The sequence below is a fragment of the Heterodontus francisci genome, chromosome 17 (assembly GCF_036365525.1).
Source record: "Heterodontus francisci isolate sHetFra1 chromosome 17, sHetFra1.hap1, whole genome shotgun sequence".
NCBI classification, from domain to species: domain Eukaryota; kingdom Metazoa; phylum Chordata; class Chondrichthyes; order Heterodontiformes; family Heterodontidae; genus Heterodontus; species Heterodontus francisci.
This window is the reverse complement of record NC_090387.1, coordinates 33457164-33482349: the sequence shown is the minus strand read 5'-3', so window position 1 is coordinate 33482349 and position 25186 is coordinate 33457164. Positions and strand designations below refer to the sequence as shown.

At 43.1% G+C, this 25186-nt stretch overlaps 1 protein-coding gene across 7 annotated transcripts in view; it reads right to left on the bottom strand.

Moving 5' to 3' along the window:
• Positions 1-25186, bottom strand: part of piezo1 (piezo type mechanosensitive ion channel component 1 (Er blood group)) — a 394374-nt gene that overhangs the window by 25681 nt on the left and 343507 nt on the right. For 6 of the 7 annotated variants that reach the window (XM_068049232.1, XM_068049233.1, XM_068049237.1 and 3 more), the window contains 7 exons: positions 24353-24539; positions 15290-15398; positions 11925-12072; positions 10361-10575; positions 4295-4453; positions 3901-4048; positions 584-772 (listed from right to left, as the gene is read on the bottom strand). In XM_068049232.1, coding sequence (XP_067905333.1) covers positions 584-772; positions 3901-4048; positions 4295-4453; positions 10361-10575; positions 11925-12072; positions 15290-15398; positions 24353-24539 — 1155 coding nt within the window. Of the gene's footprint in view, positions 1-583; positions 773-3900; positions 4049-4294; positions 4454-6207; positions 6322-10360; positions 10576-11924; positions 12073-15289; positions 15399-24352; positions 24540-25186 lie in introns of those variants that run through there. The other variant, XR_010976661.1, reaches the window with a different exon arrangement.

The window sequence follows — 25186 nt, the reverse complement described above, 5'->3', positions numbered from 1 at the left end:
GCAAAATTGTGCAGCGTGGCAATGGTGATGATGGAGATACTGGTACTGTAGTTCTTCCCAAGAAAGCCCCTGAATCAGGTCTTGAGACTCCTTACGGTCTGTCCCATCACAATATAGACAGCAATATGAGCCTCATTATATCCGCACTGAGCAGAGATATTAGGGAAGTGAACCAACATTTTGAGCCAGTGCTATAGAAGGTAACACTGTTCTCCATCAGCCAAAAAAATACTCAGTACTGGCAGCGATGCCTACACTATTAGCAAGCTGGAATGTGAAAAGGCCTCAAAACAGCACCAAGCATGATTCTTCAGCAAAGTTTTAGCAAGTATATGCTACCTGCATTGTGATTGAACAGGCCGTAAGGTCTTGGGGAAAACCTCAGAACCTTTGTGTCCATCATCAACATCAACGAAAATAATAAAAGAAAACTATCTACGTGAATAGATGGGTAACCAACATGAAAATAGCAATTCATTTGTATACCTTTGGCAATGCATTCAATATATTCTGGAACTGACTTTTCTAATATGCTGAAACCAGATATGGAGGGTTTTCACAGCTTTTAGTTGTAAATAATTACCTGATAGCCACCAAGTTTAACTGTTACTGTCACATCTACTGGGTGATTCACCACGCCGACTACTGATCTGACCAATGACATGAAAAGAAGGGGAAACCAGATGATGCAGATGAGAAAAAGGATGATGAGGCCTCCCATTCCATACTTCACAATTTTCTTTTTCTTCTGACCCTTAGGCTGTGGATACCTCTACAAAAGTACAACCAGAACTGACTGTTAGGAATAACTCTCAGGGTTTTAAAAACTAATGTGCAGTAGTAAAATACTACAGCAGAATCCATTCCCATTTAGAACTGGTATTTTAAGCATCTCATGCAGCAGAAATAATGGCCCCAAATTTGCTGCCAAAATAATGGTGAGGCTAATAGCGCTACCGTTATTTATGCACAAATGCCACAGCAATTTCAGGTGAGGCCAGGTGTGTGATCAAACGAAGAAATCAAAAGTTGTTATTTATTTATTAATACAGCACTGAAACAGGCCCTTCGGCCCACCGAGTCTGTGCCGACCAACAACCACCCATTTATACTAACCCTACAGTAATCCCATATTCCCTACCACCTACCTATACTAGGGGCAATTTACAATGGCCAATTTACCTATCAACCTGCAAGTCTTTGGCTGTGGGAGGAAACCGGAGCACCCAGCGAAAACCCACGTGGTCATAGGGAGAACTTGCAAACTCCGCACCGGCAATACCCAGAATCGAACCTGGGTCCCTGGAGCTGTGAGGCTGCGGTGCTAACCACTGCGCCATTGTGCCGCCCCAATTAGTTTTGTGAAAACAGCATCTCACTGCCTGGTTCCCTGTTCAAATGCACTGAACGGTATGATGTTCCTGTACTGTCACTGCAGTTACAAAGTACACTCACCACAGAAAGTAGAGTCAAATCATTTCAACAATTTGTATGTATACAGCGCCTTTATTCTAGCATAAAGTCCCACGGTGCTTCACAGGAGAGCTATCAAACAATATTTTCATGTTGAAATACCCTTGGAACGATATAATAAGTATTAAATACTGAGTACTAATTATTACATATGAAGTCTCATTTCTTAAGGCTTTAACTTTTTTTTAAAACTTTTTCTTGGTCCCTTTTTCCTCTCTCTCTCATTCCAATCATTTCCCTCTCTATATTTCTCTTTCTGTACCTGATTTGATATCAAATCATGCACTCTAATTTACACGTCCTTGTCAGTCTTCACACTGCTTTTTTCAGAATTCTTTAATTAGTTAAGGAAACACACAGTTGCTTCACATCTCTCATTTCCAGCAACTTGCAGGGCAAAATATCAGCGACATTAAATGGGCAAGGGCAAATTTAACTAACAGTGGGTGCCATTCGTTGGCCTGTCACAACTACTATTGGACCAATATAGATGAACCTACATTGGTGCAAATACATAATTAAAGATAGTAATTACTCCAGGGCAGGCAGTTAACCATAAAATTGCGAACTTCCAACACGGGACAAGATTAAGTCAAGCTCAAGTCATCCATTAATGTTTGCATTCAGCTATCTCCTACAGGATGTATTTCATCAGTCATGGTTACCAGTCTCATTAATAACTTAAGGAAAGTTAATGATGCAAATTGGCCATTTAGCCAACTAAAGCTCCTCTTTCTTGTACATTACAGCATCCAACCGTGTTTAGAATAAACCAAATGACTTTACCTCTATTATCCTTCCTGGTGAATTATTGCAAACATTTATTACTGCAAGTACATGCTTATTTACGTTTACTTTTCATTTAATTTACATTTATATCCTCTAGTCCTACTTTCTTGTCTTACTTTGAAGTAATATTCTGAATGTACTTGATCTATATGTATTTAATATACTTCGATGATGGAAAAGAGAGGGAGGGAATACTAACAAGTGAAGGTGAGATACACAGTCGTAACTTTGGGAGGTGGAGGAAAATAATTATTCCATGGTATTAAATCAGAATTTTCCTGCCAAATAACATGATAATTCATTATAAGTTATTATTATTTAAAGGGCTAATAAATTAAGAACTGGCCAACCTGATTACAGCCATGAATGGTGCATTTTATATCTCTCTATGGTTCAAATTCATGATACATTTTAACTTTACATTTTAAAATCTGAGAAATTTTTGCTAATAAAAGCACCATCAACTTCTGCTTTACCAATAAACATCTTCAAAATTCAGATTTTTGTTCACAGTAGGTTATTATTAATTCAGTTATTACCAAAAGTTTGGACAAGATTTGGCATATAGTTGCAACATATTTCAAAAATGCACTGAAACCAATGGTAACACCTTGACTGTTGCCTGCCTACTTTCAGCTAATGCAGTATAAACCAGGGGTCAAAATCTAGGGCTCTGCTCCTGACCTACTCACTGGATAAACTTTATAAAATATTATCATACGAGGTATAAATTATTGTATGGTGAATATATTTGGTAATCGGATGCCATGAGAAATTATCTTGCTAAAAGTATTAAACTTGTTTGCCATATGTAGGAGGCCAACACATTGCACCATGAAGCAGTTTGACACAAATCCTTCAATGAACTTGACATTGACTGGGCCATTACTGCAGGGGAGGGAGAGAGCACAGGCAGGAATGGAAATGTTAGCAGTAGTGCTACCCTGGGCTGTTCACATGCATATCTTAGGGCAGGTTACTGAGCGCCACTGCTAAAGAAAAACATTTGCCATTTGCTGCAAAGTGAAAGGAGGACTTGTATTTATACCATGCATTTCATGACCATTGAACACCCCAAAGCGCCTTACAATGGAGTACATCTTTTTGAAATGAAGCACATTTTTTGAAGTGTAGTCACTGTTGTAATGTAGGAAATGTGGCAGCCAATTTGATGTTGATTGAGGGATAAATATTGGCCAGGACACAGGGAGTAACTCCCCTGCTCTTCTTCGAAATAGTGCTCTGGGATCTTTTACATCCACCTGAAAGAGCAGACAGGGCCTTGGTTTAACGTCTCATCCAAAAGACAGCACCTCTGACAGTGGAGCACTCACTCAGTACAGCACTGGAGCATCAGCCTAGATTGTTGTGCTCGTGTCCTGGAGTGGGATTTGAACCCTTGACCTTTTGACTCAGAGGTGAGAGCGCTACCAACTGAGCCACAGCTGACACTGGTATGTGGGAGCAGGTGGCCTGAAAGGGAGAAAGAATTTACACTTTTAAAAAAAAACATTTTGCTCATTTCAAGGCTCTGCAGAGCTAAGCAGAAGATTTCTTGCTGCAATTAAATAGTATTTTACTTCATTACAACTGAATTAACAGATACCAGACAAAGCTGTTTATCATCAGAGCAAATACCTTTTCTGTCTCACGGCTGCACTTGATGATAAATATGTTGGCATAGATGTCTTCAACACACATCCAGCTTGAGAGGGAAAGTGTGGTGTCTGTACAAACCCAGTCCATCACAGCACGAAGCTCCACCAAAAACGGTACAAGGCGGAAACTATAAAATAAGGCATGTTTAAAACTTGGGTTATCCTGAAAGATAAGATAGGCTGAACAAGCTCATGAATTAACATTACAGCTGTTTGTTAAAATACCACTATGACATAAGGACTCAGCTCATTGGCTTGTCCTTCAATGGTTTTTCTAGCTGACCTGTAAAGTTTGAAAAAGGTAAGAGTTAATCGAAGTAAAATAAAAAGTGTACATTAATTTACAGGTTACAAAACTAGTTTTCCTTACTTACCCTTGAAAGAGAAAAAGGTTCAGATGATTGTATTTCTTTGTGAGGAAATTACCAAGGATGCGAGTTGGGTAGCCACAGCGGATCTGGTACGCAGACAAAGCAAAGTAGATGCATTTCACAAAATACCAGAGCTGTGCCACTGTATTCTGGTTAAACATTCTGTTTTAAAAAAACACAGATACATGCAACAAACATGAAGACTGGTGCCTGATTACTGCACTAAACAATTAACTGAACTAGTCATTAAGCTACAGATATTTACCGCATGGTACTACAGCTTTTCTCTGTAATGCATCAGCAACACAGACTGTGTGGAATTTAACTACTTTAAGGAAATAATTTATCAATAATTTGGTACCACTAAAGTACAATATAACCATCATGCCCACTTATTCCTCTCCATCTCCCATATTTTCAAATTACTGTCTCTTAGCTACAAATGCTACTGTCTCGAGTGAGCTATAACCCCTCTCAATCATCTTATTCTTTCATAAAAACAGTTCTGTTTACTCATACATAGAAAAGACTTAAATGATGTAAGACGGTACAAATCCCAAGTCCCCTTCACAATTCAGCTTGAACCACCAATGTAGTGCTTGATTAGCTTAGAGTCTACTGCACAGGAGGAGGCCTATTGGCCCATTGAGTCCATGCCAGGTCTCTGTAGAGCAATGCAATCAGTCCCGTTCTCCTGCTATCTCACCATAGTCCTGCAGGCTTATTTCACTGAAGTGCCCATCCAACTTCCTTTTGAAATAATTGATTGCTTCCCCTTCCACCACCCTCGTAGGGAGAGTTCCAGGTCGTTACCACTCGCTACTTAAAAATGGTCTTCCTCACCCCCCCCCCCGCATCTCTTGCCCAAAACCTTAAATCTGTGTCTCCCAGTCCTTGTACCATCAGCTAATGGGAACAGTTTTTCTTTGTCTACCTTATCTAAGCCGCTCATAATCTTGTACACCTCTACCAAATCACCCATTAATCTCCTTTGCTCCTAGGAAAACAACCCCAAATTCTCCAACCTAACCTTTTAGCTAAATCCCCTCATCCCTGGAATCATTCTGGTAAATCTCCTCTGCACCCTCTCAAGGACCTTCACATCCTTCCTAAAGTGTGGTAACCAGAATTGGACACAATACTCTAAATGTGGCCTAACCAGAGCTTTATAAAGATTCAGCATAACTTCCCTGCTTTTGTACTCAATAGCCCAGAATCCTGCATGCTTTGCTAACTACTCTCAATATGTCCTGCCACCTTCAAAGATCGGTGCACATGCATCCCCAGGTCTCTCTGTCCTTGCACACTCTTTAGAACTGTGCCATTAAGTATATATTGCCTTTCCCTAGCCCTTCTGCCAAAATGCATCATCTCACACTAGTCTGTGTTAAATTCCATCTGCCACTTGTCTGCCCATTCTGCTAGCCTATCTATGTTCTGTTGCAGTCAATTGGTATCGTCCTCACTGTTTGCCACATCTCCAAGTTTGGTATCAACAGCAAATATTGACATTTTACTCTGCATTCCAATATGCAAGTCATTTATAGATATGAAAAAAGCAGTGGGCCTAGCACTGACCCTTGGGGAACACCATTGTCTACCATCCTCCAGTCTGAGAAACAACCACTTACCATGGCTCGCTGTTTTCTGAGCTTAAGCCAATTTTTTTTAATCAAACTGACACTGACCCTCTTGTTCCATGAGCCTCAATATTGTTAACCAGCCTTTTATGTGGTACTTTGTCAAACGCTTTCTTAAAATCCATATAGACAACATCCATTGTATTTCCTTCACCAACCTTCTCTTGTTCAAACACAATTTGCCTTTTACAAATCCATGTTGGCTCTCCTTAATTAACTTAAACTCTCCAACTCCCTGTTAATTTGTTTTGCTGATTATTGTTTCTAAAATCTTACCCACTGTTGATGTTAAACTGACCGACTTGTAGTTACTAGGAATGTCCTTACAACCTTTCTTGAACAAGGGTGTCTCATTTGCCGCTTTCCAAGCCTCTGACACCTCCCACGTATCTATGGAAGATTGAAAGATTATGGAAAGCCCTTCTGCTATCTCCACCCCACTTCCCTTAGCAACCTGGGATGCAAGTCATCTGGACCAGGTGACTTATCCACTCTAAGCATAGCCAGCCTTTCCAGTAGCTTATATCCCATCAAGGCCAAATAAGGAGTCAACTATTTCCAGTGTATTTCTGTCTCTCAAGCTTGGTTGAACCTTTTGAGGGCTTTACTAAGTTGGTGATGTCAGATGCCCAATCGTTATCATGTATCTTGATTTTCAAAAAGCCTTCGACAAGATGCCACACAGAAAGGCTATTAAATAAGGATAAATCCTATGGGACTGGCAGGCAGACTTTGGGTTGCATTCTCAGGCAGAAGCTGGTTACGAATGAAAGCGGTTCTGTATGGGGACCGATCACTAGTGGAATCCTTGAGAAATCAGTGTTAGGCGCGTTTACCATTTTTATCAATGATCTGGATGAAGTCACCAGAGGAACTGTCCACAAGTTCACACATGAGACAAAGGTATATTGGGGACTAAGGACCTTAGGTGAGAAAAACAGATTGCAGCAGCTCTAGATCTGATGGGGGAAATGAGGCCATAACTGGCAGATGCCTTTTAATATACATAAAAGTAATGAAATGCACTTGAGGAGCAAATACAAGCATGTGTGCACCATGTAGGGTTGCATGCTTAAAGGTGCTGAGCAGGAAAAAGACCTGGGAATTATGGTGCATTAATCATTAAAGGGTCATGAACAGTGCGGCCAGGCTACTAGAGTGTTTGGACTGTTAAATCCAAAACAAAAAAATTATGCTGTTTTATACAAGGCCTTGTTTTAGACATATCTAGAATACATTGGCACTTTTTGGTCCTCTCACATGGTGGGTATCCAGAGCCCAGGAAAGGATTCAGAAGAGGGCCTTTGTAGCTTTTTACTTTACAAGAGTGTGGACTTAAAGGAGATTGGACTGAAGTGGTTAAAATAATAAAAAGCTTTGATTTGGTTCAAGTATATAGTCCATTTGAGCTAGGTAGGGCTAGGGGTGCCAAGGGAACATAAGTTGAAGCTACGTAAATATTGAGCTAGATTAGGTGCTCACAGGTACTTGTTTTTTTATTTGCAGAAAGTTGACAACCCCCAGAACAAGTTTGTTGCACCTGCACATGCAGTAAATATGGATTTGTTGGAAACATTCAAAAGGGATCTGGACGAGTTTCTAAGAATGGGCAAGATGTCTACATATGAGTGGAGATGTGATTCCTGGGGCTGGATTTTAAGAGCCCACCGCCGCTCCTGGTGATGGGCGAAAATAATGGCTGCCCGCATGCCACAGAGCCATTACGATCTCCCATGCAGCGGCTCATTTAAATAGCACAACTCCCCCCCAATCACATGGAGGGGGCAAGCTGTCTGACACCGGCAATGACGTCAGCTGCCTGTGCACAGGTACTGGTGCCATTTTTAAAGGGCAGCCAACCCTGCCAGTCAATTTAAATTTTTAAAGAAGTATTCCCCCCCACCCTTTATGTTGCAAATAAAATTGTAATGCCCCTTTCCCACCCCACAGTAACAATTACATTAAGTATTTGCCCTACCCCCCCTCCAAAACACTTTCCTTCGAAATGTGACCTTCCCCCCCATCCCCAAGACTGTACAAAGTTTAAAGTCACCCCTTCCCACCATCCCTCACACTCATGACAATTATTTGACCCCGTTCCGCCCCCCCCAAACACTAAAAATCTCAACTCCACCTGCCTCCCCAACCCCCCATCAGAGTCATTCCTCCTTTTCCCAGACAGGGAAGTGAAAGCACAGGAGTGCCAGTCGCCGCACAGAGGATCGTGGTGGGCCTGGAAGATTCAAAGTGAGTTTATTTAAATTTATTGACTTACACATTTGGATGCAGGTCCCATCGTCCAGTGACGGGGGCGGGGGCCGCCACAGAGCCTCGCCACCTCCGGGAGAATTGGGCCCGGCCCTCCCAGTGTCAGGCTCCTTGGCGGGCCTCTGCCGGAACCATCTTCTGTCCCCCAGCACCCTCACCACGGAGCCCGACGTTGGGAGCTCGGCAAAATCCAGTCCTCAGTCTGGGCGGGGAAGGAATTTCTCAGAGTTTTTCCCTAAACAACCCCAAGCCTTTTCTCTTCTTTTTTTGTCTCTCCTAGGAAATTGTATGGCTTCGTGGGTATGGAAGGGGATAACGGTGTGCAGACATTACACTATGCCCATATGGACAGGCTGACTGGGCTTTAATATATATGTACTTTATACCAAGTGCACAGGTCAAAGGAACCTTCATTCTACATTGTGCTAATAGCTATTTAGGTATAATTCTGAAAGATGACCAATTAAAAGATGAAGAAGTCAGTGAACCAGTGATAGAGTAGTATCAGAATGTTCTCTGTACCATCAATGGCGACAATCGAATGTCAAAATAATATAAGAACTGAAACTTTCACCTCTGGGCTTATGAGATTATTCCAAACAATTATGTGAGTCTGACCTCGGTGGTGGGTAAATTACTAGAATCAATTCTGAGGGAGAGGATAAACTGCCACTTAGAAAGACACGGATTAATCAGGGATAGTCAGAATGGATTTGTTAAGGGTAGGCCACGTCTTACTAACTTGATTGAGTTTTTTGAGGAAGTAACAAGGAGGATTAATGAGGGTAGTGCAGTGGATGTGGTCTACATGGGCTTTAGTAAGGCATTTGACAAGATCCCGCATGGCAGACTGGTCAGGAAAATGAAAGCCCATGGGATACAGGGGAAGGTGGCAGGTTGGATCCAAAATTGGCTCAGTGACAGGAAAAAGGGTAATAGTCGACGGATGTTTTTGCGAATGGAAAGCAGTTTCCAGTGGCATTCCAGTGATCAGTGTTGTGTCCCTTGCTGTTTGTGGTATATATTAATGATTTGGACTTTAATGTGGAAGGCATGATTGGGAAATTTGCTGATGACACAAAAAATGGCCGTGTAGTTGATAGTGAAGAGGATAGCCGTACACTCCAGAATGATGTCAATGTTTTGGTTGAGTGGGCAGAAAAATGGCAAATGGAATTCAATCCAGAAAAGTGTGAGGTAATGCATTTGGGGAGGGCAAATAAAGCGAGGGAATGCACAATAAACGGGAGGATATTGAGAGGAGTAGAGGAAGTGAGAGACCTTGAAGTGCATGTCCACAGGTCCCTGAAGATGGCAGAACAGGTAGATATAGTGGTGAAGAAGGCATATGGAATGCTTTCCTTTATTGGCCGAGGTATAGAATACAAAAGCAGGGATGTAATGCTGGAACTGTATAAAACGCTAGTTAGGCTGCAGCTGGAGTATTGCGTACAGTTCTGGTCACCACATTACAGGAATGACATAATTGCTCTGGAGAGAGTACAGAGGTGATTTACAAGAATGTTGCCAGGGCTCAAACGTTGCACCTATGAGGAAAAATTGGATAGGCTAGGGTTGTTTTCCTTAGAACAGAGGAGGCTGAGGGGTGACTTAATTGAGGTGTACAAAATTATGAGGGGCCTAGATAGAGTAGACAGGAAGGCCATGTTTCCACTAGCGAAGAGGTCAATTACCAGGGGGCACAGATTTAAGGTGATTGGTAGAAGGATTAGAGGGGACACGAGGAAAGACTTTTTCACCCAGAGGGTGGTGGGTGTCTGGAATTCACTGCCAGGAACGGTGGTGAAAGTAGAAACCCTCAACTCATTTAAAAGGTACCTGGACATGCATCTGAAGTGCTGTAACTGGCAAGGCTATGGACCAGGTGCTGGAAGGTGGGATTAAATTGCTTTTCAGATGGCACAGACATGATGGGCTAAATGGCCTCCTTCTGTACCGTAATTTTTCTACGGTTGTGTGTGTCTGTCTGTTGCTGGCACAGTATCTATATCAGCATGGTAGGAATTTGAATTAACATTGTTAGCACTCATACACATAAAAAAAACTTGTTCTTAATTTTTCTTGTTTTATTTCCCTACCCACACCCTCGCTCCCCCCCACAACTTCCTTTCAGTCCCTACTAAATATCCTATTTGCTTACCGCTCTGTGACTGCAGGTAATATGAAGAACATCCAGAAATGTATTCCAAAGACAAGAATTATCTGGAAAATGAGCTTTCCCAGTACAGTTTTATGCAGATACAGTGCACGGTCTATCACCATAGTGGAGAACTGAATCAGCACCATCACCAAGAAAGCCTCAGGAACCTGATCATCAGACAGTGTTGATGCAATATCAGCAGTTGCTGAATGTTTCTGTTTGGGAAAGAAAGAGACTTCAGGGTATATAAAAATCAGAATCTGGCTGTTCAAGACACTGTTTACTCATTGTGATACCAAACCAAGAATGAAAGCAGACAGATCAAACAATCAATGACCCATCAATGTATTCCAAGATGTAATTTCCAGCCTCTCTATTTGACGATCACATGCTGGTGAACTGCTATAATATCTAGGGGGGCAAAACCTGAGCCTCAAGTTTAAAACTTTTTGATATAGCTATCCCTGGTTTCCACTACCTTTCAGCTAGAAGCTGCCAGTAGGAAACAAAAGCAAGTTGATATTTTAAATAAAAGCAAAATACTGCAGATGCTGGAAAGTTGAAATAAAAACAAGAAATGCTGGAAATACTCAGCAGGTCTGGCAGCATCTGTGGAGAGAGAAGCAGAGTTAACATTTCAGGCTAGTGACCCTTCTTCAGAACTGACAAATATTAGAAATATAAATGGTTTTAAGCAAGTAAAGCGGGGGTCGGGCAAGAGATAACAAAAGAGAAGGCATTGATAGGACAGAGGGTCACAGAGAATAACTGACCAGAAGGTCATGGAACAAAGGCAAATGGTATGTTAATGGTGTGCTGAAAGACAAAGTGTTAGTACAGAGAGGGTGTGAATTGACTGTAAAGCACAAAGCACTCTAAGCACAAACATTGAAATTTTTTTTAAAAACACCAACAGTGGGTAGGCACAGTAGAAACAAACTAACCAAACTAAAAAAAACCTAAAATAAAATAAAGAAAAAAGAACTAAACATAAAAAGGAGGGGGGGGGGGGGGCTGCCATCATGCTCTGAAATTATTGAATTCAATGTTCAGTCCGGCAGGCTGTAGCATGCCTAATCGGTAAATGGAGATATTTTGAAAGTGTGTCTTGAATGAAAACTAGTTTATCTTTTAAAAAAAAGGAAATTATAGAAATTGCAAACAGTAATAAATTTCCATCAAAAAATTATTTTCTTGGTAACAGAGATTATAATCAAAATGAAACTCTCTTTTGTATCATATTATGGTTCAGTGAATTTGAATAGAGACTGGCTGTGCCATATAGATCCTAGGTTCAACGCCCAGCTTGTGCTGAGTCAGCTGACCTCAGTGGGGATTCAGGAGACCCCCATGGATTCCCTTCCAACAGAGCATGTTTCAAGTGCAGTTCTGGATATTGTTAAATTAGGCTTAGCTATGATGCTCCTAATTGTCAAATTGCTCAATGACACTCACTATGGAGCCTCACTCACGAAAAATGACCACTTGGATGGGAGTCAATAGGAGAAAATTAGAAAAAAAACTATTAGATTGCACGTTAACAATTAAAAGGTCAGATACTTACTCCAAATGCCCAGAATCCAAAGATGATAATCACAAAGTCTATTACATCCGCTAGAAACATGAGAGCATAGACATCAGTTGCTGCACGGTATTCTGTATGGAGAATGTCATAGAAATACTTGTGCAAAGGCCTGTAAATGCTCTGAACCCTGATAACACATTAAAACGGAGCCTTAAGTTACAACAATAAAAAGGTAACAAAACAATTTTTAACATTTTTTTTTTAAAAGTAGAAGCCATTCCATTACATCATTCATAATCAATGCAAGAAAACAGAACCAGTTGAGTTCTATTGTAACTGTGAGGGATCCATTAGAGTCATAGAATCCAAGAGTTATACAGCACAGAAACAGGCCCTTCGGCCCATCGTGTCTGTGTCGGCCATTAAGCACCTATCTATTCTCATCCCATTTTCCAGCACTTGGCCCACAGCCTTGTATGCTATGGCATTTCAAGTGCTCATCTAAAATATTGTTGTGAGGGTTCCTGCCTCTACCTCCCATTCAGGCAGTGTGTTCCAGTTTCCAACCACCCTCTGGGTGAAATTATTTTTCCTCAAATCCCCTCTAAACCTCCTGCCCCTTACCTTAAATTTATGCCCCCTGGGTTATTGACCCCTCTGCTAAGGGAAAAAGTTTCTTCTTATCTATTCTATCAATGCCCCTCATAATTTTGTATACCTCAATCGGGTCTCCCCTCAGCCTTCTCTGCTCTAAGGAAAACAACCCGAGGCTATCCAGTCTCTCTTCATAGCTGAAATGCTCCAGCCCAGGCAACATCCTGGTGAATTTCCTCTGCACCCTCTCCAGTGTAATCACATTCTTCCTATAGTGTGGTGTCCAGAACTGTACACAGTACTCCAGCTGTGGCCTAACTAGTGTTTTATACAGCTCCATCATAACCTCCCTGCTCTTATATTCTATGCCTCAGCTAATAAAGGCAAGGATCCCATACGCTTTCCTAACCACCTTATCTACCTGTGCTGCTGCCGTCACCAAGAACAGTGTAGTTAGCTGGTACTTTGCCATTTTACTCAAGTTACTGCTTTTGTCAGTTTTCAAATAGGTCATTAGATGGAGAGCTAGACTGCTTTCGATCATTGGGAGGAAATGTCTGCCAAAACCACCACTCACTCCCAGAATACTCCCAACAACTAGCCACTGAACACAGTCTTAAAGCAGGGCGTATCACTTTCCCAACTCAAGGCAGCTACAGAAAGATGATATGCTCCCATGAGGAACACAGCAATGAGAAAGTAAAACTAAAGATAATTTTAGGATTGATTTCCTGTTTTATAAGTTTAAAAAGTATTTTTTTATCAAAATGATGCATTTGCTTACTAAGGTTTCAATTCTATTCATTTCAATTATTTCCTTCCTTTCACAAATTGAAATACCATCGCTCGCTGACAAGAGTTTTGCAAGGACAACTTGGACTCCAATGTTCTTTTTCCAATTATGGAGCAAATTTTTCTTCTCAACAAATTGCAAAAATCAGTTACATAATTGTCTATCTTAAATGTTTTACTTCAATTTAAATCATCATGAGGAGCCTTTGACTGCATTCTAAATGAGAACATCTCAGTTTCATCATCACTGCTTGCTGACTCGTGGGGTGGAATTTTCTGAACTTAGCTCCTAACCAAATGACGGGACCATTTGCCGGTTGAGAACCTGAATGGTGAAAGAGCTGGCTTTGCCGAGGCTCTTTAACTGAGCCACATGGGGAGGGTGGGTGGAATGGTGTGCTGGATCTGTCAAAGAAAGATATCTAATTAAAGGGACCACAATATGGTTAGAATGCCTCACAAGCACTTGCATTTTTTGAGGCTGCAATAACTGCAAGGATGGGAAGACAGCCTCCCGAGGTCTCTCACTCTTACCTGGAGGTCTTGCTGAGGAAGCTGAGAGGCTGCAGTGAGGTGAGCTTCCCAAGGATTGGAGGAAGAGGACAGGGCCTCCAACCAAGCAAAAGTGGATATTATTGGCCAAGGAAGTCAGCAGCTGGAGTGTGCTCCCTGCAACTTGCAGACAGTGCACTGAGAGGATCCAGGATCTCAGAAGGACATGACAGGTGAATAGCATAACACTTGTGGGTGTCAAGCCACACACTCTGACTTTCCCACCATTCTCCTGTACAGCACTCCTTAGGACAACACACCTTGCAGCTCCACCCATTCCTCTCTCTCTGCAGGCACCTCACATCTCCATCTGAACAACCAACACTCACACTCACCCTCAGTCTGTTGCTCTCTCGCACTCACGCCTCACAGTCACCCTCCACAAATGCTGTCCTTCCCTCCACTCCACACAAGCCATTACAAACACTCACACCTCACTGATTTGTCTCCTTGGTGAGAGGCAGAGACCTGGGAGTTGGGGTGATGAAAGCACTCTCTGAGATGTGCTCTGAGCAGCAGCCTTTCACCTGGAGTTCTTCAGTTTCACTGATCAAAGCCTTCCCAACATGTTAGTTTCACTGAAGAAGCTCTTCCCGCTGTATACTCGCCTCAGTCACCCTGGCGAGTTGCTGACAGATCTGGTTGTTAAATCCAGAATCGAGAGTTAAAACAGTATTTAACGAGGTATTTGATTATTTTAATTACTTACCCGAGAGCTTCATGGGGTTAACCGCTTGCCTTCAATCCCACCCCCCGGTGAAAGCCAGAAGAGGGCGGGATGATGTCAGGATCCCGACCTGACATCACTTTTAGGGGATTTAACTCCCTACCTGCACTCAAACCCGCTTCCCGTTGCCTGGGAAAATTCCACCCATACACTGCGACCATACAATGACTGGGGATATATGCACAGAGCTGGATTAAGAATTCTGGGGGCCCCGGGCACAGAGAACATTTGGGGCTCAGCCACACCCACTGCACCCTCCCCCCTCCTGATCCATTAAAGCACAAGTGTGTAATAAAATGCATATAGAATGTTTACACACTGCATTAATAATATTGGTCTTATTCAGTTTTTCTGCATTATATGATTTACTGGGTGCCCCATCTTTGCACAGGGCCCCTGGACATGGGCTCCACAGGCTCCTGCATTAGTCCACCCCTTTATATATACATAAGCACGGGTTGTTGGAGCGATGGCTAAACTAGCCATTGCAGAACAACAGTTCATCCAGCAACAATTTCTACTGCATCTGTTCATCTACCTTTGTTTCACACTCAAACCTAATTTAAACCAAGTCTTAAAATAGTGCAGGTCCCCTTAATCGCATTTAAATGAGAAAACACACTGATGGTTTAATTGCAGGATTCATTTAAAATTAATTTCGTGTTTTGCACCCTTAATTTGAATCATGTTTTTAAAAACTTCCTTTGTCACAAAAACGCAAGTACTGCGGGTACTTTACCTCTTAAAGAGAAAACTCTTTACTTTCATCCCAAATTCATTCAGTTTCTTGCTCGCCTTTTCCTTCCTGCTGCGTTTCTTTTTGGGCTTCTGAGAGGAATTTTCCTTCTCTAAAAGAATCATATTTTTCAATAAACCATTTGATCTTATACCACAATTCACAAAGATCTTCAATTAACTCATACACCTAAATTGCAATTTCATGATACAGAGTGATGAATTCTTTTTCATTAAAGAAGGTTTATTTTCATTCCTGGGATAATTTATGACATTTCTTTATGTAGCCAGCACGTGCAAAGCCTGAACAAATTGATACTGGCCTGACATACTGTGTAGTGTAAAACAAAACAAAAATATTTCCTGTCCCACAACCTCCTGAATAATCATTAAAAACTGCTTATAAGTACCTGCTGTGTCCATTGCTCCTGTAGGCAGTAATATATGTATTTTTAATGTTAAATGGTATCATAAAGAAATACTTGTACTTATGCAGCACCATTCATGACCTCAGGACGTCCAAAGTGTTTTATAGCCACTGAAACACTTTAAGCGTGACTACAATAGCTGTCATTTTGTAGTTCACGCTTATCACATTATGATTGTGCAACCTTACCATTACTTACCTGCAAATCTCTCAGAAAACATTCTGAAAATGACTTTTTCCCCTCAGTAACTGAAGTTTCTCAAGTCCAAAATAAGGGTTTAAATAAAATTTAGAAATTACATATTCCACAATATGATTACACTTATCCATTGAGTTGTCCTTATACATGAAGCACAGAAAGTTAACATGAAGGTACAGCAAGCAATTCAGGAGATAAATGGTATGTAAAATTTTGTTAAAAAGGGATTCTAGTATAGGAGTAAAGAGGTCTACAGGACATTAGTGAAGCCACACCAGGAATACTGTGTGCAGTTTTGATCTCCAGATCTAAGGAAGGACATACCTGCCCTAGAGGGAGTGCAATTGAAGTTCACTAGACTGCTTTCTGGGATGAGGGGATTGTCCGATGAGATGAGCTTATATTGTAGGCCTATATTCCTTGGAGATTAGAAGGTGGTAATCTAATTGAAACATATAAAACTCTTAAGGGGTTTGACAGCGTAGATGCTGAGAAAATGCTGCCCCTGGCTGAGGAATCTAGAACACTGGGTCACAGTCTCAGAATAAGGGGTCAGCAATTTAGGAATGAGATGAGGAGAAATTACTTCCGTCAAAGTTTGTGAATCATTCAATTCTCCACCCCAGAGAGCTGTGGATGCTCAGTCATTGAGCATATTCAAGACAGAGGTCGATAGATTTTTGAGTACTAAGGGATACAGGAATATTCAGAGAAGGTAGAGTTGAGGTAGAAAATCAGCCATGATCCTGGTGAATGGCAGAGAAGACGCAAAGGGCCAAGTGGCCGACTCCTGCTCCTATTTCTTATGTTCTTTAGTGGTCTTTGTGTCTGTTAATACCTTCATTTCACAACAAGGCCTGAATTTCTCCCAAAAGCCTGGACTTGGACTGTAATTAGAATGTACACATTTTCCTCTAGCTGAGAAAGAGAAAGACAGGCAGACAGAGACTGAAACAGAGATACACATCCTGGAACAAAACACAGATCAATGATCTTGGCCTATTTGAAATGTTTGGCTAAATTTTCTCAGCCCCATGGTGGCGGGCTTGGAGGCGGGAGAGGGCCGGGTAAATAGTGGGGGACAGTTCCCCAATGCATTTCTGCCACTGGGGAGCTTTTCCAGAGGCAGGCTAAGACTCTGATCAGTTGCTCACTGCACAGAGGCAGGCACCCAATTGAGATGATTAAGGCTCCAATTTGGGCTAAATTTGTGTGCATGCGGCATTTTGCTGCCTGACGAGCGGCCCCTCCCTCATGTGGAGGCTGCCCCCCTGCAGCAGGCCAGAGGACCATTGGCAGGAAAGGCCCCACCTGCTGCCCAAACAATGCTTTCGGAGGGAGTTTCTTCTCAGCACTGAGTGGCCTAACAGCTTTACCCTTTATAAGTTTTACTTCTAATACACACATCTGAGGGCACCTCCATGTTGAGGTACCCTCGTGGTTCCCGACCTGCCACAGCAGCGCCCACCTCTCCTGGTGGTGCTGCCGAGGCTACAAAGTTTCCGGTTCTCTGATTGGGCCTGCAGCATCGAAAGCCCACCTGCCCTCCTTAATAAGACAGCGAGCGCTGAGTCTGCCTCTGGGAAGATTGCACCGAAGGGCGCACTGCCAGCAAGTGCGGGCTCAGGACCCCCATTTGGACCTGATATTGGGGGGTCAATGCTCCAGTTTACAATTTGCTACAACTGAAAGAGTGAAGGCAATGGCCCTTTAAAGGAACAGCAGTGCCATCTACTGATTAGCTGCTGGAATGTTTGGACAAAACCAACTCCCTCTGCTGGTTATAAATACAATGATTGCACATGCCGGAAAAACACTAGCAATATGAATATTTGTTCTTTCGATACAGCTTAGCACCATCGTCTGCCACAAATATTATTCCAATTTTCCCTTAAAACAGCTTTGTGGGAACTTGCTGTATGCAAATTGGTTGTTCTGACTACATTTCAAAAGTACTTAGACTTTCGAATAACCTAAGGACATGAAAGGCTCTGTATAAATGCAAGCTTTTTCTTTCCTTATTTCTGCCGTTAAATGGTGTCTTCATGTGCTTGCTAGTCTCTAGTTTTGTCCTACATATTTTTTTAATTAAATTTTTTTTAAATTATTTTATTATTTTATATGTCGTTTCTCTTCCTTGCAGCAGCCCTTCCTCCCAGCTGGAACTAGATGGCTCTTACTCTGGTCTTGTTCAGTTATGCTCTAAAGTTCTTAAAAATGGCCCAACGTAAAATGTCTGTGTCAAACCCTAGCCTGGGGATCCGACCCACATCTTACGTGTCCCCGGTCTATAATTGTTCCGAGGCAGGACTTCCACCCGCTTGAGGGAGGAGGTCCCACCTCAGTGAGCGGCCGGCCAATCAGCGGGCCGGCAGTTCTTAGTCCCAGCAGTGCCACCGGGAATCGTGGCAGCGAGGCAAGGGTAGTCGTTTGGGGAGAGGGGGGGGGTGGAGCGTCTTGGGTCCCGGGAATGGGTCGGGAAGTGGGGGCGGCCCTCAAATCGGGCACCCTGTGCTCGACTGCCATGACACCCCCCGCCCCCCCACCCAGCGCGCGGAAAGGCTGGCAGCTATCGCTGGGTGGCCTTTCACATCCCCAGCACGCCCGCTTGCCACGGCTAAAATACCCGTGGCAGGCAAATGCCCTTAAGTGACCACTTAAGGGTCTCAATTGGCCTGGGGCAGGCCGTTTCTCTCCACCTCCCCCCACTCGACTGCTGTAAAGTTGGCCGGAGGTGGGGGCGGAGCGGGAAGGCCTTCCGCTCAATACTACGCTGCCCCCAATCCACCATCCAACCTGCTGGGGTGGCGTAAAATTCAGCCCATAGAGTCTACAGCACAGAAACAGGTCATTTGGCCCAACTTGTCTATACTAATGCTCCACACAAGTCTCCAGCATATCCTGTACTTTTCTACATGTGCTTATCTAGCCTCCCCGTAAAAGCATCTACACCATTCACCTCAACTATTCCTTATGGTAGCAAGTTCCACATTCTTACCACTCTTTGGGTAAAGAAGATTCTCCTGCTGTTTCCCACTGCTTGACCACTCCAACTCTGCCTGTTAATTAGTTTTTACATCGTGTCTTGGGCAACCTCTTTCGCTCTTTCCCACCATCTACCACTTCCCTTTCCTGCAATCTCAAGCCTTCAGCTTCTATATTGAAGCCTATTTTCATTCAATTGCCAAGTTTCCTGTTTGAAACAGTGGTACTGAATGTTTATTTTCTCCTGCTCCCTTACAGCCTGTGTTTTTTCTGCAATGCATTGAAGCCGGCTCTGGTTTGATGAAAATGTTTATTTCCCCTGGGTTCTGCTGAAAGCAATACCACTCATTTTTCTCCTATTCCCATACTGTTTGTTTCTTTCCTCCTACTGGTTTCAATGGGAGAACTTCTTTCACTTTATTTTTCAAATTATTACCCCAGCCTCTGCTTTTAATGAACTTTATTTTTGAAAGCCTTTTTTTTTATTCATTCATGGGATGTGGGAGTTGCTGGCTAGGCCAACATTTATTGCCCATCCCTAATTGCCCTTGAGAAGGTAGTGGTGAGCCTCCCAATATGACTCTTCCTCAACCTACCTATTCTCCTGCTTCCGGTATCTGCCTTTTCATTCTTATTTTCCCACCAATTTAATTTTGAAAACACAGCCCTTCATCATCATGCTGAAGCACAGAATGGCTATAGCACAAGAAGGAGGCCATTCGCCCCATCCTGTCCATGCTAGCTCTCTCTAAGAGTTACTCATCCAGTCCCACTCACTTGCCATTTCCCCATAGCCCTGCAAATTCTCTTCTTAGATAATTATCCAAAACAGGCCTGAGACAAGACCCAGAGAGAAGTAGTTCTCAGACAGATGATGAACAGGCATTCCACATTGTGAACCTAACACATCATGTCAATGAAGTCCAACAACTGGAAGCTTTGGCCACTATCAATATCATGTGCTGGCAAACATATTCTCAAGGTCAAAATTGACACAGGTGCTAATACATATATCCTACCAGTTCGAATCCTCAAAGATATGTATCGGAGTCGTTGGAGATCAATGATAACTGCTAAGTTATCTGCATACAACAGATCACCCATCCCTTGCAGTGGGACATTAACAATGCAATGCAAATATGGCAAGTCGGCATGGAAACCACAAATGTTCTACTTAGTAGACACGAATGGACCAGCACTGGCAGAACTACCTCAACATCAGAACTAACCATGAGAGCATTGCCAAGGGGAAATCTCCAAGGACAGGAACCCACTCTAGCCAGCATCAAACGGTGCAGTCTGGAAACCCAGCAACAGCACTACTATGCCGCGCCTTCTCTAGAGAACCATCAGCACCATTTACACAACATAAAAAGCTTCTCATTACAATCCAATTCTCGTTTGAAAGCCACAATTGAATCTGCCTCCACCATGCTCTCAGGCAGTGCATTCCTGATCCTAACTACTCGCTGCATAAAAATTTTTCCTCATGTCACCATTGCTTCTTTTGCCAATCACCTTAAATTGGTGTTCTCTGTTTCACGACCCTTCCAGCAATGGGAATAGTTTTTCCTACCCTGTCCAGACCCTTCATGATTTTGAGCATTCTATCAAATCTCCTCTCAACCTTCTCTGCTCCAAAGAAAACAGCCCCAACTTCTCCAATCTATCAATGTAACTGAAGTCTCTAATCCCCGGAACCATTCTAGCAAATCTTTTCTTTGCTCCCTCCAATGCCTTCATATCATTCCTAGTGTGGTGCCCAGAATTGGGCACAATACTCCAGTTGAGGCCGAACCAGTGTTTTATAAGGATTCACCAGAACTTCCTTGCTTTTGCACTGAATGCCTCTATTTATAAAGCCACATTATACTTCTCTTTCTTCACCTTCAACTCAAACCAAAATTGGATCTCCTGCTTCCCTGCTTCTACTTCAGTCAGGCTATGATTCCATTGTCATCTGCCACCTCCAAAGCCTCCAGGCACCCAAAACCACTCACTGCTGACTGTCACTTCCTGTTCCTACTACCATTCTGTTCAAATCATTTAATTAATAAATTTAAGGTTAATGTCACTTTATATGTATGGACTCATTGTGAGCAGTGTGATTTATTTTATTTTATTTTATATAGAGATACTACACTGAAACAGGCCCTTTGGCCCACCGAGTCTGTGCTGACCAACAAACACCCATTTATACTAATCCTACATTAATCCCATATATTTTATATATTATTTTAGAACTATCGCTGTTTTATATTAGTTTATAAAATATTGTGAATCTTAGCACTCGTAGCATTAGATATAGTGTTTAATTGCAAAGGAGAATGGAATCATAGACAAAAGCATGTCACATGTTAATAACTCAGGGATCAATTTTTAAAGGGCCACAATTATCATAGAAAATATTTCTTGGTTGCTGACAAATAAGATCAATTGGGGAAATATGCATCATTGCTCATTTGTAAATGGCATCAATGTGACAAATGACATGCTTTTAATCTCTCCTAAACAAATGAAAGTATACTTTTTTTTTATATAGAGAGTATGCCTTTAATTAGACTTAAAAAACACTCTCAAAATGCAATGGGCTGAATTTTAGGCTTCCCCCTCCCCCCCACCCCGCCAACCCTGCCACAGATCCCAATGTCGAGGGCTCCTTAAAATCCAGCCCAATGTCTTCCAGTCCAGCACTCAGACCCAGAACAGTGTGCCAGCCAAAGACAAAAGACATGCAACCGCAAGAGTATTGTAATCTCCAAATTATCAATTTTCGTTGTGGAATTTTTGAAACAATATGAGATGTGGTTATTGTTTGAAAATGCTCAGGTACTGAAGAGTTACTAACATTCATGGAACTGCATCCAACAAGAATACATGCTTTCAGGACAGAAGGTAAAGAAATAGAGTCATAGAGTCGTACAGCATAGAAACAGGCCCTTCAGCCCACCGCGTCCATGCCGACCATAATGCCTATCCAAACTAATCCCACCTGCCTGCATTAATTCCATATCCCTCTATGCCTTGCTCATTCATGTACCTGTCCAAATGCCTCTTAAATGTTACTACTGTTCCTGCCTCCACCACCTCCTCAGGCAGATCATTCCAGATACCCACTATTCTTTGTGTGAAAAATTTACCCCTTTGATCCCCTTTAAACCTCCTCCCTTTCACCTTAAATCTATGCCCTCTAGTTTTAGTCACCCCTACCATGGGAAACAGACTCTGGCTATCTACCCTATCTATGCCTCTCATAATTTTATATACCTCTACCATGTCCCCTCTCAGCCTCCTTCGCTCCAGGGAAAACAGACCCAGCCTATCCAATCTCTCTTTATAACTCAAGCCCTCCAAACCAGGCAACATCCTTGTGAATCTTTTCTGCACCCTCTCTAGCTTAATCACATCTTTCCTGTAGTGCGGCGACCAGAACTGCACACAGAATTCCAAATGCGGCCTAACCAACGTTATGTACAATTGTAACATGACGTCCCAACTCTTGTACTCAATGCCTCGGCCGATGAAGGCAAGCATGCCATATGCCTTCTTCACCACCCTGTCTACCTGTGTTGCCACTTTCAGGGAACTATGTACTTGCACCCCAAGGTGTCTCTGCTCAACAACACTCCCCAGGGCCCTGCCATTCACTGTATATGTCCTGCCCTGGTTTAACTTCCCAAAATGCATCACTTTGCACTTGTCTGCGTTAAATTCCATTTGCCAATCCCTTACCCACTTTCCCAGTTTATCTATATCCTGTTGTAACTTTAGACAACCTTCTTCATTGTCCACTATACCACCAATTTTGGTGTCATCTGCAAACTTACTAATCATGCCCCCTACATTCACATCCAAGTCATTAATATATATGACAAACAACAGAGGGCCCAGCACCGATCCATGCAGCACACCACTAGTCACTGGCCTCCAATCTGAAAAACAACCCTCCACTACCACCCTCTGCCTCCTATCACCAAGCCAATTTTGTATCCAATTTGCTAGCTCACCCTGGATTCCGTGTGTTTGAACCTTCTGGACCAGCCTACCATGTGGGACCTTGTCAAAGGCCTTGCTAAAGTCCATGTAGACAACGTAAAGTCCATGTAGACAACAAATAGACCAAATTTAGCCAAAAGTTTAAAAAGAAGCTAATGAAAGCCTAGATACACAAAGGCCAAAGGAGTTCACAGAACAAATATGTTATATTATTGTATGGAAGTTCACTCTTTTGACATGGGGATTAAACTGTTTAATAAAAACATCTGAATTAACTCTGATGGGCTGACGTCTACTAGCCCTCCAACCTCAGGGGTCGTGGCAGGAAGACACCTGGAAAATTCTTCCAGGAGAGGCCCGCCACGACCCCCGAAGCCGAGAAGGCCCCGTCGCATTTTACCAGCAGTGGCGAGGCCTCAGTGTGGCCCTCTGCCGCCGAACGGCGGGGCCTTCATTTTAATATTTAAATTAATTTAAACACATGCAAATTAACTTACCTTGTCCCGACGGCCATTCTACACCAATATTCCCATGCCATCGGAACTCCGTGATCGTCGCTGGGCATAGTGGGAAAGGGCCTCCAGCTTTTATTTAATTTTTTAAAGACAATGTGAAATACCGTTCATTTAAAAATTCAAATTTCTTCTAAGGGCTTGAAGCCCTTTAAAAACGGAACCAGCGCCTGCGCAGTAGTGCTGATCGCCATTGCCGGGGAGGGAGAAGCTGCCCCCGATGACATAGAGGGGGTGGTTGTTTTGCCCCCTCCATTTAAATGAGCCCCCGCGCGGGTGGACTGCTGACTTCAAAGCGTGCTGTCGCGATTTGCGGTGCACTAGTAACATTCAGGCTGATGTGTGTACCAGATGTGTGTTTCAGTGGTTGCAAACCTCACTAAACACTGGATTAAAATTTGTATTACATAGGGTTGTATTTTACCTTAGGCGGACGGGAATTCGCCACCGACATAAAAGTCCCGCATTTTAAGGGTCCCCAGCCTTTAATTGTCCCGAGGTGGGACTCCCACCCGCTTGAGGGAGGAGGTCCCACCTCATTGAGCTTAGTCCCAGCAGCTCCACCAGGAGTGGTGGCCACTGCTGGGACTGCAGCCCAGCCGACCAGATGGAGCCAGGAGACAAGGTAAGTTGGGCTTGCCTCACCAGGGAGACCAGTCCTTCCCTGGTGAGGCTGGAGTGGTCTTTGGGGGGAGGGGCGTCGTGGGTCCCGGGGGTAGGTTGGAAGGTGGGGGTGGCCCTCAATCGGGTACCCTGTGCCCAACTGCCATGCCCCCCCCCCCCCGCCCGGCGCACAGAAAGGCCGGCAGCTATCGCTAGGTAGACCTCCCGGAGATACCCGCTCAATTTTATGCCACCCCCAAGCCTCCATCCGACCCGCTGGGGCGGCGTAAAATTCAGCCCGTATTGTTATTATGTCTGGCAGTATTGTTTCTAATAACCTCTAACCTTTGATTTGTTTTCTCCTCCTGAAATGGAATCTGGTCTTTTTTACTTCCTGCGTTGGTTGTAAGTCAGAAACTTGGTCATCTGCAGCTGCATCCAGGTCTGCATCTTGTGATTTTCGCATGGCCTCCTTTTCTTTTACACGTTCCTTTTTCTTTTGATTCTCCTGATCATCCCACAGTCCATACCGCTGGAAATTGTAGAATAGTGGAGAATTACAGCATTTACAAGTGGTGGGCAAATCAATGCTTTCCTCATGCTACTATTTATTCATAAACAAATCAAGTAAAACAATCCACAATCATTTTTTGAATTCATCTCAATGAAATGCTGTAAATATTTTAGTGATTTGCCTAAACATTGGTTTGAGCCACCAACCCGTGGGCATAGGGAACAATCCCTGCATTGGAACACAAAGGCACACCTGATATTAAGCCTCAGCCTCATATACATGAGACTGGTGAGGTGCAGAAATATGCTGGTCATTCCCAGGTGAAGAGTACTTCTTCTCTATCTGTTCATGGCGTGTGGGCATCACTGACAAAGCCAGCATTTATTGCCCATCCCAATTACCCTAGAGAAGGTGGGTGAGCTGCCTTCTTGAACTGCTGCAGTCTGTGTGGCATAGGTACACCCACAGTGCTGTTAGGTAGGGCATGTTAATTTTGAGCACCAGTATCGTCAGTCAGCAGCGGCCTTCATACAAGTCCTGGAAGAACTGGGGGCTGTCTGGAGGGTCAGGTGGGAAGAGCGATCAGGAGGGAGTGGTTGATCGGGTTAGGGATCAGGTGGCGAGTGGGACAGCCACAATGCAAATTTGGGAAGAGACCATGAAGT